This window comes from Haliotis rufescens, unplaced genomic scaffold, assembly GCF_023055435.1.
Source record: "Haliotis rufescens isolate VD_foot unplaced genomic scaffold, xgHalRufe1.0.p SCAF_10, whole genome shotgun sequence".
NCBI lineage: Eukaryota > Metazoa > Mollusca > Gastropoda > Lepetellida > Haliotidae > Haliotis > Haliotis rufescens.
Genome location: NW_025963780.1, coordinates 40,029,553 through 40,044,877, shown reverse-complemented (window position 1 = coordinate 40,044,877; position 15,325 = coordinate 40,029,553). Strand labels below are relative to the sequence as shown.

At 45.3% G+C, this 15,325-nt stretch overlaps 1 protein-coding gene across 3 annotated transcripts in view; it reads right to left on the bottom strand.

Annotated features, from left to right (window-relative positions):
- LOC124142659 (DNA-directed RNA polymerase I subunit RPA2-like) overlaps positions 1-15,325 on the bottom strand; it is a 44,462-nt gene that overhangs the window by 17,182 nt on the left and 11,955 nt on the right. For all 3 annotated transcript variants that reach the window (XM_048390534.1, XM_048390542.1, XM_048390538.1), the window contains exons 10-20: positions 14,468-14,544; positions 13,525-13,680; positions 10,508-10,561; positions 9,764-9,881; positions 6,650-6,734; positions 5,612-5,730; positions 4,427-4,562; positions 3,181-3,254; positions 1,909-2,115; positions 1,170-1,367; positions 886-993 (exon numbers count right to left, since the gene is read on the bottom strand). In XM_048390534.1, coding sequence (XP_048246491.1) covers positions 886-993; positions 1,170-1,367; positions 1,909-2,115; positions 3,181-3,254; positions 4,427-4,562; positions 5,612-5,730; positions 6,650-6,734; positions 9,764-9,881; positions 10,508-10,561; positions 13,525-13,680; positions 14,468-14,544 — 1,332 coding nt within the window. The remainder of the gene's footprint in view (positions 1-885; positions 994-1,169; positions 1,368-1,908; positions 2,116-3,180; positions 3,255-4,426; positions 4,563-5,611; positions 5,731-6,649; positions 6,735-9,763; positions 9,882-10,507; positions 10,562-13,524; positions 13,681-14,467; positions 14,545-15,325) is intronic.

Below are 15,325 nucleotides of genomic sequence, written 5' to 3'. Positions count from 1 at the left end.
TCTCCCAACTCACCTGACACTGGTACATGTTCCTGACAAGAACGCTGGTTGTTCTCCCAACTCACGTGACACTGGTACATGTTCCTGACAAGAACGCTGAGTGTTCTCCCAACTCACCTGACACTGGTACATGTTCCTGACAAGAACGCTGAGTGTTCTCCCAACTCACCTGACACTGGTACATGTTCCTGGCAAGAACGCTGAGTGTTCTCCCAACTCACCTGACACTGGTACATGTTCCTGGCAAGAACGCTGGTTGTTCTCCCAACTCACCTGACACTGGTGCGTGTTCCTGACGCTGGTTGTTCTCCCAACTCACCTGACACTGGTGCGTGTTCCTGACACTGAGTGTTCTCCCAACTCACCTGACACTGGTGCGTGTTCCTGACAAGAACGCTGGTTGTTCTGCCAACTCACCTGACACTGGTGCGTGTTCCTGACAAGAACGCTGATTGTTCTCCCAACTCACCTGACACTGGTACATGTTCCTGACAAGAACGCTGAGTGTTCTCCCAACTCACCTGACACTGGTACATGTTCCTGACAAGAACGCTGGTTGTTCTCCCAACTCACGTGACACTGGTACATGTTCCTGACAAGAACGCTGGTTGTTCTGCCAACTCACCTGACACTGGTACATGTTCCTGACAAGAACGCTGAGTGTTCTCCCAACTCACGTGACACTGGTACATGTTCCTGACAAGAACGCTGAGTGTTCTCCCAACTCACGTGACACTGGTACATGTTCCTGACAAGAACGCTGGTTGTTCTCCCAACTCACCTGACACTGGTACATGTTCCTGACAAGAACGCTAAGTGTTCTCCCAACTCACCTGACACTGGTACATGTTCTTAACAAGAACGCTGGTTGTTCTCCCAACTCACCTGACACTGGTACATGTTCCTGGGGCTCTGGTTGAAGTCGGAGAACGGCGTCATGTTGGCCAGGGAGCTGAGTATACTGGTGGGGGCAAGCTCCTGATGTGTGGTCACCTGGGCAACAGTTACCATGGTTACTCACATTGGTCACAACCAAATCAATTCTGATTCTTAGAAACACAAGTGACGTACAGACTTGTATGACCAGCAGTATAAATATCATAGGAAACATTAGTAGGCGTATGCTGTGATGTTTAGTCATCATTATCCACGGACTACTAACAACCTACCCCTGGGTGGAATTCCTCCTCTGTGATGCAGATGTCGAGGTAAACCTGCTCAAATGTGCCGATCATCTCCACCATCCCTAGGCTTAGGTTCAGGACGGGCCGCATCATCCGGGCGGGGCCAAGGAACAGGTAGACCGCCGGGTACTGGCTGGCAAACTCCGTCTTGGGAACCAGGCAGATCTCCAGGATAGCCGGTACCTGGGGGAGGAAGGGTTCAAACAGATGAGTGAGTGAGTGAGTGAGTGAGTGAGTGAGTGAGTGAGTGAGTTAGTGAGTGAGTGAGTGAGTGGGGGTGTGGGGATGTGGGGGTGTGGGGGTGTGGGAGTGGGTGGGTAAGCGAATGAGCAAGAGAGTGAGTGAGAATAACAGGTTAGAAAGTGATTGTTTTGGTGAGTGGGTGAGTGATGTGAGAGTTTGGGTGAGTGAGTAAGTGAGAAAGAGTGAAAGAGAAAGTGAGTGAGCGTTTGGGTGAGTGAGTAATTGGGTGAGTGAGTAATTGGGTGAGTGAGTGAGAGCGAGCGAGCGTATGTCGGTCTTTCTCACCAATATTGAATGCATTCATGAAGCAACACAATCTATCAAGTCGCACATTTGACCAACCAATCTTCATTTCATCCATTACAACAAGCAATTCTGGTACAGGTGTACTTAACTATCAAGCCCAAGGATTGTGTGCCCAGGGTTGGGTGTGGACCTTCCTACCAAAGGAAACCTCACCATTTGTCTCATAGCAACTGACCTTATCGATGCTCTTGACCTTCATGACCCGTAGTCTATCACAGAAGTTTTGAGCGAGGTTGTCGGTGATGTAGCCAACAGGGATGCCGTCCAGGAAGACGGGGTAGCTCTCCTTCACCTTCCCTGGGGGACTGTCGTCCAGCCGACACAACCCCGCATTCTCCATCACAGTCAGTAGATGTGTTGTGTTATGCTGCACCGTCACAACCTGCAACAACCTCACAGTTTACAACTACACAGCTTTCACCCACTGTAAACAACCACAAGAACACAGCGTTATCACTATCCCCCGCCAGGGTCCATTGGGATTTTGTTTGTTCATATAGTAGCGAAGACAAAATACACAAAATGAGTCCTTTCAAGCTTTAAGAAGAGATAGAAAGAAATATCTTATGGCACTAATTCTCGAAACTCAGTCCTGATAAGTATCTCTTAGATACGCTAACTTCAGTAGTTTCTGAGAAAACTTGTCCCCACAGCAGACACTACGCACTTTGTAAAATAACATGGATTACGACCAAAACTGTGTACGCTCAAAATGTAAAAACATGTAGCAGGGGAAGCAACTCTGGAAAAACTCAGCCTTAATCAGTATCTCTTGTAAAATTTCATTCATGTAGCTTCAATAGTTTCTGGGAAAACTTGTCCCTGTTGCACTATGCACTAAGTTGAAAAGCATCGAGCAAGGGCTTGTAAAAATAGTGAGTGAGTGAAGTGGGTTTAACGCAGCGTTTAACAGTATTCCAGTCATATCACAGCGCGTCAGCTTAATGTGGGAGGAAAGCCCCAAGTGATGCAGGTCTTAGACGTTTACCACTTCAGTGAAACCCACGAGCACGGTATGGTGCTGACAAACCTAGAAACATAATCGGGGCGAACCGGGATTCGAACCCACAATCATAGGTTTCTGGCGTGCCCAAGGGACGCAACTCTGCACAGCGAATTGCGGTGCCTTAAACGACTGGGCCACCCGTGCCCCCTTCTGTAAAAATGATTTAAGACACCAATTTTCGAACTTGGTCTTGACAAGTATCTCTCAGATAAGCATGCTAACTTTCATTCATGTAACTTCAGTAGTTTGTGAGAAAACCTGTCCCCATTTCACGCAGTATGCACTCAGTTTAAAAGCATGGAACAAGGGCCATAACTCTGAAAAAAATAATTTAAGACACCAATTTTCAAACTCATCTGAGATTGCGACCAGTATTATATCAGTGTGTAAAATTTCATTCTCTAACTTGAACAGTTTTTGAGAAAATTCCCTTACACCCACCTGACAGCTGTGAGCGAGATGGTTCATCAGTCCGCACGGAGCGCCATCTGGTGTATGGACAGGGCACATGAATCCTGATGGAAAGAATTCATGTATTTTGAATTGGATTCAACACATCAATCTGTTCATTTGTTCATCTTTATAACAACCTGCAAATTGTTTAAAACACAGTTGATGACTTTCCTTCCAATACGATAACATGCATCAACCAAGTCAGCGAGCCTGGTCACCCGATCCCGTTAGTCGCCTTTTACGACAAGCATAGTCGCCTTTTACAGCAAGAATGGGTTGCTGAAGACCTACTCTAACACAGGTCATATAGTAACGTGCATTCAAGCTTGTATGTGTGTATGGCTGCTTGTACTAGTCTGGACTACTGCAGATTTTATAGTGCTAGCCCACTCAGATGCTGTTCCACAGTTTAACATGAATACCCCACTCGGACACAGAAAACTGACCAGCCAACCAGTCCTTGTTTTAGCCCCTTAATGCTGAGCACCAGGCAGGGTAACAACAAGTACCACCTTTTAACATCTTTTGGTATGACGCGGCCGGGGATCTAACCCTGAACCTTCCACTCTCCAGGCAGATGCTCTACCACTAGACCACAGAGGCGGTCTATGTAGAGTAGAGATTAGCACTATTCCAGCATAACTCACGATGGGGGACACCAGAAATAGGCTACACATATTGTAGCAAGGTGGAGAATCAAACCTAGTCTTTTCGCATGAAGAGTGAACACTTCAACCACAAGACCATCAACCCCCCTAATCATATCATATCAGGCTGGTGTAAAGTGATGTTTCTGGGAGGGGGCGGACATAACATATTGGGAATGTCCATAGCATATTCGACCTGTGAAGATCCGAATTAGGTCTTCAGCAACCCATGCTTGTCACAAAAGGCGATTAGTCTTATCATAAGAGGCAGAGGAACGGGATCGGGTGGTCAGGCTCGCTGACTTGGTTGATGCCTTTAGCCATATCTCAAATGCTTTGACCGATGCTCATGATATCAATCACTGGTTTGTCTGGACCAGACTCAGTTATTTACAGACCACCATCATATAGCTGGAATATTGCTGAGTGCAGTGTTAAACAACAAACAAACAAATAAACAGAAAAACAAAATCATTCTACATTCACAGCTACATGACACAGACCAGGGACAAGGGTGTACTGACAGCTTGGCATGGGGACACTCCCCGAGGCCAGTGATACCACGAGGGTATCGACGATGGACTCACCCCAGGCTTCTGGGCGGAGCTTGCGGACTCCTGTGGACCTCATGGTGGTGAAGAACGCTCCTCGGTGCACACACCGGAAGTGGGACAGGAACCGGCAGAAGTTGAGTCTGTCGGCCACAATGGCGAAGCCAGAATACTGGAATTGGAAATTACAAGGTCATTAGTTTGATGTCTGAGTGAGTAACATCCACATAGTGACAGTGATCACCAAACTAAATGTACAAACCAGGGCTCAATGGTGCACTCCTACAAATAACTCAGCTCTTCAGACATCAACCTCCCAAAACCTGCACAAGCCCCACACCCTGACCTCCATACCTGCACTCCATACCTGCACAAACCCACACCCTGACCCCCGTAACTAGAAGAGCCCCACACCCTGACCTCCATACCTGCACAAGCCCACACCCTGACCCCTGTAACTAGAAGAGCCCCACACCCTGACCCCCATACCTGCACAAGCCCACACCCTGACCCCTGTAACTAGAAGAGCCCCACACCCTGACCTCCATACCTGCACAAGCCCACACCCTGACCCATGTAACTAGAAGAGCCCCACACCCTGACCTCCATACCTGCACAAGCCCACACCCTGACCCCTGTAACTAGAAGAGCCCCACACCCTGACCTCCATACCTGCACAAGCCCACACCCTGACCCCTGTAACTAGAAGAGCCCCACACCCTGACCCCCATACCTGCACAAGCCCACACCCTGACCCCTGTAACTAGAAGAGCCCCACACCCTGACCCCCATACCTGCACAAGCCCACACCCTGACCCCTGTAACTAGAAGAGCCCCACACCCTGACCCCCATACCTGCACAAGCCCACACCCTGACCCCTGTAACTAGAAGAGCCCCACACCCTGACCCCCATACCTGCACAAGCCCACACCCTGACCCCTGTAACTAGAAGAGCCCCACACCCTGACCCCCATACCTGCACAAGCCCACACCCTGACCCCTGTAACTAGAAGAGCCCCACACCCTGACCCCCATACCTGCACAAGCCCACACCCTGACCCCTGTAACTAGAAGAGCCCCACACCCTGACCCCCATACCTGCACAAGCCCACACCCTGACCCCTGTAACTAGAAGAGCCCCACACCCTGACCCCCATACCTGCACAAGCCCACACCCTGACCCCTGTAACTAGAAGAGCCCCACACCCTGACCCCCATACCTGCATGAGCCCCAGGCCAGATCGAGATGTCAGGTTGCCAGTGGACAGGAGATACTCCACACTCCTCGTCACTTCACATTTGTCTCCACCACAAAGTGTCAGTGCGCGCTGAAATGCAGCTGAAATACATTTTTCACATTAGTGTTTCCAAGGAAACATCACAATAGTCTACTATAAGAGATTTTGCAATCAAATATTACAGGGGATACATTTAAAGGATTAAATTACAAAAATTCACAAGGGTCAGACAATTTGTTTTTTAGATCCTACTATACCCCACCTGACCCATTTATCCAACCTTACTCTGTGACCCATATCCCGCCCTACTCTGTGACCCATATCCAACCTTACTCTGTGACCCATATCCAACCTTACTCTGTGACCCATATCCCACCCTAACCTCTGACCCATATCCAACCTTACTCTGTGACCCATATCCCACCCTAACCTCTGACCCATATCCCACCCTAACCTCTGACCCATATCGCACCCTAACCTCTGACCCATATCCAACCTTACTCCATGACCCATATCCCACCACTAACCTCTGACCCATATCTCACCCTAACCTCTGACCCATATCCAACCTTACTCTGTGACCCATACCCCACCACTAACCTCTGACCCATACCCCACCCAACTGTGACCCACACTCCCTGCCTACACTGTGTCCCAAATACCACTCTACTCCCAATTCTGTGACCAACATCCTGCTCCTCTTCACTGAATCACTACACCCCAACCCTCAATGTGTCACAACAACCCAACCCTCAATGTGTCACTACACCCAAACCCTCAATGTGTCACTACACCCCACCCCTCAATATGTCACTACACCCCAACCCTCAATGTGTCACTACACCCCAACCCTCAATGTGTCACTACACCCCAACCCTCAATGTGTCACTACACCCCAACCCTTAATGTGTCACTACACCCCACCCCTCAATGTGTCACTACACCCCAACCCTCAATGTGTCACAACACCCCAACCCTCAATGTGTCACTACACCCCACCCGTCAATGTGTCTCACTCACCAGGTGTCAGCTCAAAGACATCGGCTGCTTCGGCAGCCTTCATAATCATCATCTTTACCCTGATGAGGAAGTCATTCATCTTCTCCTGGAACACACATCCATCACATGTCAGCAAGATATCCACCATGTCAGTCACACATGCGTCACACGTCCATGTCAGTCACACAACCATGTCAGTCACACATCCATGTCAGTCACACATCAGTCACACATCCATGTCAGTCACAAATCAGTCACACATCCATGTCAGTCACACATCAGTCACTCATCCATGTCAGTCACACGTCCACCATGTCAGTCACACGTCCACCATGTCAGTCACACATCAGTCATACATCCACCATGTCAGTCACATGTCCACCATGTCAGTCACACGTCCACCATGTCAGTCACACATCAGTCACACATCCATGTCAGTCACACATCAGTCACACATCCATGTCAGTCACACATCAGTCACACGTCCACCATGTCAGTCACACGTCCACCATGTCAGTCACACATCCATGTCAGTCACACATCAGTCACACATCCACGTCAGTCACACATCATTCACACATCCACCATGTCAGTCACACATCCGTCACACAGCCACGTCAGTCACACGTCCACCATGTCAGTCACACATCCGTCACACAGCCATGTCAGTCACACATCCATGTCAGTCACACATCAGTCACACGTCCACCATGTCAGTCACACATCAGTCACACATCCATGTCAGTCACACATCAGTCACACATCCATGTCAGTCACACATCAGTCACACGTCCACCATGTCAGTCACACGTCCACCATGTCAGTCACACATCCATGTCAGTCACACATCAGTCACACATCCACGTCAGTCACACATCATTCACACATCCACCATGTCAGTCACACATCCGTCACACAGCCACGTCAGTCACACGTCCACCATGTCAGTCACACATCCGTCACACAGCCATGTCAGTCACACATCCATGTCAGTCACACATCAGTCACACGTCCACCATGTCAGTCACACATCAGTCACACATCCATGTCAGTCACACATCAACGTCAGTCACACGTCCATGTCAGTCACACATCATTCACACATCCACCATGTCAGTCACACATCCGTCAGACAGCCACGTCAGTCACACGTCCACCATGTCAGTCACATATCAGTCACACATCCATGTCAGTCACACATAAGTCACACATCCATGTCACTCACACATCCTTGTCACTCACACATCTGTCACATCCATGTCAGTCACACATCCATGTCCGTCACACATCCATGTCAGTCACACATCCATGTCCGTCACACATCCATGTCCGTCACACATCCATGTCACTCACACATCCATGTCCGTCACACATCCATGTCCATCACACATCCATGTCACTCACACATCTGTCACATCCATGTCAGTCACACATCAGTCACACATCCATGTCACTCACACATCCATGTCACTCACACATCTGTCACATCCATGTCCGTCACACATCCATGTCCGTCACACATCCATGTCAGTCACACATCCATGTCACTCACACATCCATGTCCGTCACACATCCATGTCCGTCACACATCCATGTCCGTCACACATCCATGTCCGTCACACATCCATGTCCGTCACATATCCATGTCACTCACACATCTGTCACATCCATGTCCGTCACACATCCATGTCACTCACACATCCATGTCCGTCACACATCCATGTCCGTCACACATCCATGTCCGTCACACATCCATGTTCGTCACACATCCATGTCAGTCACACATCCATGTCCGTCACACATCCATGTCACTCACACATCTGTCACATCCATGTCAGTCACACATCCATGTCAGTCACACATCCATGTCCGTCACACATCCATTTCAGTCACACATCCATGTCCGTCACACATCCATGTCAGTCACACATCCATGTCACTCACACATCCATGTCACTCACACATCTGTCACATCCATGTCAGTCACACATCCATGTCAGTCACACATCCATGTCCGTCACACATCCATGTCAGTCACACATCCATGTCCGTCACACATCCATGTCAGTCACACATCCATGTCACTCACACATCCATGTCACTCACACATCTGTCACATCCATGTCACTCACACATCCATGTCAGTCACACATCCATGTCCGTCACACATCCATGTCAGTCACACATCCATGTCCGTCACACATCCATGTCAGTCACACATCCATGTCCGTCACACATCCATGTCCGTCACACATCTGTCACATCCATGTCCGTCACACATCCATGTCCGTCACACATCCATGTCCGTCACACATCCATGTTCGTCACACATCCATGTTCGTCACACATCCATGTCAGTCACACATCTATGTCCGTCACACATCCATGTCAGTCACACATCCATGTCCGTCACACATCCATGTCACTCACACATCTGTCACATCCATGTCCGTCACACATCCATGTCAGTCACACATCCATGTCCGTCACACATCCATGTCCGTCACACATCTGTCACATCCATGTCCGTCACACATCCATGTCCGTCACACATCCATGTCAGTCACACATCCATGTCACTCACACATCTGTCACACATCCATGTCAGTCAACTGCCATGTCAGTCACACATCCATGTCAGTCACACATCCATGTCCGTCACACATCCATGTCAGTCACACATCCATGTTCGTCACACATCCATGTCAGTCACACATCCATGTCCGTCACACATCCATGTTAGTCACACATCCATGTCCGTCACACATCCATGTCACTCACACATCTGTCACATCCATGTCAGTCACACATCCATGTCAGTCACACATCCATGTCAGTCACACATCCATGTCACTCACACATCTGTCACATCCATGTCCGTCACACATCCATGTCCGTCACACATCCATGTCAGTCACACATCCATGTCACTCACACATCTGTCACATCCATGTCAGTCAACTGCCATGTCAGTCACACATCCACCAAGTCAGTCACACACGTCACATGTCACACACTGGTCAAATAATAGGCCACATCTGTCACATGACACACGTCAGGTACACATTTTTCATGCCATAGTTCAACTCTTTCTACTGATACCGGCGACGGGGACTGTCGGCCATGTTTCACTACCTTGATGACCATCAGCATGAGGTGGCCGGACAACAGCAGTTCCTGGTTCATGGGGTTGTCGGGGGAGTCGGCAGCACACTCGCCCTTCGCGAACGCGTACAACTTCCTGGTCATGTGACTGCAGTCAGAGACAGGCGAGTGTCACAACATGAAAACTACAGTTTGTGTCAAAAACAGTCTATTGGCCCGAACATGTCTCTTGACATCATTTTCAGTAGATCTTAGCGTTAATGTACAGACTTTTAGGAGCAAATATTACAAGACTGAAAGAAATATTGCTAGACTCTGGCAACAGACTATTGGCTAAAGTCCCCGACTGTAACTGTTGACAATGCTACAATCTTGGATTATACTAAAACTGATACACTAAATTAAAGCTCTTATAAGGACTTCTGTTGGTCTGAATTCAGAGTATTTAACTTTTTCAAAGACAGGTGTTTTTCAAACCTGGACAACCTTGTCTAATTCTCTAAGGATAGTGTCCATTCTAATATTTAGCTAAGTAAAATTATAAATCACAGTGCAAACTCATCCTTTACGATGGACACAGAGGAAAATTACTCGCTGTGTCTTTACAATTTTGCATAAATATTGAAATAATAGAATTTATCTTTCTAAAATATTCTAACCAGATATGGATAAAAAGTTCAGCAACAAAGAAAACATCCTGATTGTTGAATATTTGGGTGCTTATGGTGTAGCTGATGGATAGAAACCTGTCCACTGATATCAGGCAATACTCACACGAGGAAGTCAAACTTTGCCCTGTTGGATTTGAGATGAAGGCAAACAATATGTCTGAAAGTATGAACAGAAACTACATTGACTACATCACATGACAACAGAACACAACAGATGGGGGAGTGGGTGGGAGGTGAGGTTAACGGGGCCAGAGGGGGGCAGACAAAATATGAAAGACCTAAGACTTGACCGCTTCCAAACCCTTCACTGAATTGTACGTCCTTCTAACTCCTCACTGAATCTCACGTCCTAATTCTTCACCGAGTTGCAGGTCTTATTAACTTCACCAAGTTCACTGAGTGATGTGTTTTTCACACAGAGTCATACATCCTACTAACTGAAGAAAGGCATACATCTTACAAACTTGTCACTGAATCTTACATCCTTCTGACTCTTCACTGAATCTTACGTCCTTCTGACTCTTCACTGAATCTTATGTCCTTCTAACTCTTCACTGAATCTTACATCCTTCTAACTCTTCACTGAATCTTACGTCCTTCTAACTCTTAACTGATTCTTACATCCTTCTAACTCTTCACTGAATCTTACATCCTTCTAACTCTTTACTGAATCTTACGTCCTTCTGACTCTTCACTGAATCTTACATCCTTCTGACTCGTCACTGAATCTTACATCCTTCTAACTCTTTACTGATTCTTACATCCTTCTAACTCTTCACTGAATCTTACATCCTTCTGACTCTTCACTGAATCTTACGTCCTTCTGACTCTTCACTGAATCTTACGTCCTTCTGACTCTTCACTGAATCTTACGTCCTTCTAACTCTTCACTGAATCTTACATCCTTCTAACTCTTTACTGAATCTTACATCCTTCTGACTCTTCACTGAATCTTACATCCTTCTAACTCTTCACTGAATCTTACATCCTTCTAACTCTTCACTGAATCTTACATCCTTCTGACTCTTCACTGAATCTTACGTCCTTCTAACTCTTCACTGAATCTTACATCCTTCTGACTCTTCACTGAATCTTACATCCTTCTAACTCTTCACTGAATCTTACATCCTTCTGACTCTTCACTGAATCTTACGTCCTTCTAACTCTTCACTGAATCTTACATCCTTCTGACTCTTCACTGAATCTTACATCCTTCTAACTCTTTACTGAATCTTACATCCTTCTGACTCTTCACTGAATCTTACATCCTTCTAACTCTTCACTGAATCTTACGTCCTTCTAACTCTTTACTGAATCTTACATCCTTCTAACTCTTCACTGAATCTTACATCCTTCTAACTCTTCACTGAATCTTACGTCCTTCTAACTCTTTAGTGAATCTTACGTCCTTCTGACTCTTCACTGAATCTTACATCCTTCTAACTCTTCACTGAATCTTACGTCCTTCTAACTCTTTACTGAATCTTACGTCCTTCTGACTCTTCACTGAATCTTACGTCCTTCTAACTCTTCACTGAATCTTACATCCTTCTGACTCTTTACTGAATCTTACATCCTTCTAACTCTTCACTGAATCTTACATCCTTCTAACTCTTTACTGAATCTTACATCCTTCTAACTCTATACTGAATCTTACATCCTTCTGACTCTTCACTGAATCTTACATCCTTCTAACTCTTCACTGAATCTTACATCCTTCTGACTCTTTACTGAATCTTACATCCTTCTGACTCTTCACTGAATCTTACATCCTTCTGACTCGTCACTGAATCTTACGTCCTTCTGACTCTTCACTGAATCTTACATCCTTCTAACTCTTTACTGAATCTTACATCCTTCTAACTCTTCACTGAATCTCAGTCCTTCTGACTCTTCACTGAATCTTACATCCTTCTAACTCTTTACTGAATCTTACATCCTTCTGACTCTTCACTGAATCTTACATCCTTCTAACTCTTCACTGAATCTTACATCCTTCTAACTCTATACTGAATCTTACATCCTTCTGACTCTTCACTGAATCTTACATCCTTCTAACTCTTCACTGAATCTTACATCCTTCTGACTCTTCACTGAATCTTACATCCTTCTAACTCTTCACTGAATCTTACGTCCTTCTAGCTCTTCACTGAATCTTACATCCTTCTGACTCTTTACTGAATCTACCATCCTTCTAACTCTTCACTGAATCTCAGTCCTTCTGACTCTTCACTGAATCTTACATCCTTCTAACTCTTTACTGAATCTTACATCCTTCTAACTCTTCACTGAATCTTACATCCTTCTAACTCTTTACTGAATCTTACATCCTTCTGACTCTTCACTGAATCTTACATCCTTCTGACTCGTCACTGAATCTTACGTCCTTCTGACTCTTCACTGAATCTTACATCCTTCTAACTCTTTACTGAATCTTACATCCTTCTAACTCTTCACTGAATCTCAGTCCTTCTGACTCTTCACTGAATCCTACATCCTTCTAACTCTTCACTGAATCTTACATCCTTCTAACTCTTCACTGAATCTTACATCCTTCTGACTCTTCACTGAATCTTACATCCTTCTAACTCTTCACTGAATCTTACGTCCTTCTAGCTCTTCACTGAATCTTACATCCTTCTGACTCTTTACTGAATCTTACATCCTTCTAACTCTTCACTGAATCTCAGTCCTTCTGACTCTTCACTGAATCTTACATCCTTCTAACTCTTTACTGAATCTTACATCCTTCCAACTCTTCACTGAATCTTACATCCTTCCAACTCTTTACTGAATCTTACATCCTTCTAACTCTTCACTGAATCTTACATACAAACTCTTTACTGAGTCATACGTCTTAATAACTTCACAGTCATAGGTCTTACTAACTTACTTATTCTTTACTATGTCATAAGTTTTATTATAACTCTTCATTGAGTCGTACGTCTTACTAATGCTTTACTACGTCATATGTTTGACTATAGCTCTTCATCTTACATCTTACTAATTCTTCTCTTCACTAAGTCGCACATCAAACAAACCTCACAGAATCATACGTCTAACGAACTCTTTACCCAGCTTTACGTCTTACTAACTCCTCTCCCTGAGTAGTGTACTAACTTGTTGAAGAGTTCCCCGGCCTGTCTGTCGGTGTACCATGGAGGGCAGTATCTGTTGGCCAGCTTGGTGCGGAAGTGTTGGCCGATGTACTTGAGGATGTCCGACCTGGTGTACAGTTGGTCTGACAGCGTCTCCTGCAGCATGTTCACTATACACCTGGAAGCAGTCACGCCAGAGATAAACCTGCTGTGTTTTCAGTGTAGAGCTATGTCACCCTCAGATTTAACCACGTCAAATTGAATTTGAAACCTCACGTGCAGGCTAAATTTTACATTTGAAACTTAAAGTGCAGCGTGAGGTTTCAAATGTAAAATTTAGCCTGGAATAATCTAGAGGTAACCTATCTCTACACAGTATATTTTTCTCCATTTTACCAGTACAAAATGTTACATTAACTCGTTGGTACTGGCGAAGATATCAAGCTACAGATTTACCTTGAAGACATTGGATTTCCTATGATACATTCACCAAAAGAGGTAAGATAGCTAACCCTAACTCAAAACTCAGTCTTTTTGGCATGTTAAACTTTTCGGGAATCAGAGATAATTATTTGTTGTGTACCTTCCGTTGGGTGCATATTTCTATACTTTGTTTGTTTATTGTTTAACACTAAACTCGGCAATATTCCACTACATGATGGCGGTCTGTATATTATCGAGTCTGGGCCAGGCAATCTAGTGATAGTTATCATGAGCATCAATCCATGCAATTGGGATACGATGACATGCATCAAACGAATGCAGCAACCCCTACCACCAAATCCTGTTAGTCGCCTCTTACGACAAGACTAGTCTCCTATTACGGCAAGCTTGGGTTGCTGAAGGCCTATTCTACCCCGTATCTTCACGGGTCTCATATATTTGTATAGAAACACAGTCACTATTACTACTGAACAAGGAGGAAACAGATACTTGATGCGAAACATACTTTTGACAGAGTTTACCCTTTATAGAATGAATCCTCCTCCTTCCCTTTTGTGAGCTCGTCAAAGATAAACTTGTCAGAACAGTCTATCAGTCCCTGGAACAAACACCTCCAGACTATACATTTTACAATGAGTGCAAGAATGAGGTAAAAATATCTAAAAGAGTTCAAAAATATCATGCCCCTATTAACTCTATAACATAATAAACAAGCATGATATACTCCTATACCCTGCCAACATGACAAACATATCTGGTTGTGTGCAAGGGCATTAGCCCTCCGGAAACGAGCACTACCACCATTTTCAGTCAAAGTTGTTAACATGGAAACTTGAAAAAAATATTTTTCAAAAATCCCCAACTATCAAAAGGCACCAGTTCACCACTAGACCTATACATGTACCAAGCTTGGTTAAGATATCTATCATGGTTTTTGAGTTCTGCTCCAGAAACAAAATGTCATGAATGAATGCATGGAAGGACGGACGGACATTAACAATACTGCTTCCCTGCAACAACTCTCAATCACCAGCATTATTAGCAATACTGTTTCCCTACAACAACTCTCAATCACCAGCATTATTAACAATACTGCTTCCCTGCAACAACTCTCAATCACCAGCATTATTAACAATATTGTTTCCCTACAACAACTCTGCATCACAGGACTAGTAACAATACTGCTTCCATGCAACGACTCTATCACCAGCATTATTAACAATACTGATTCTCTACAACAACTCTGCATTACTGCATTACAGCATTATTAGCAATACTCTTTCCCTACAGCAACTCTGTATCACCAGCATTATTAACGATACTGTTTTGATGCAACAACTCTGCATCACAGCATTATTAACAATACTGTTTCCCTACAA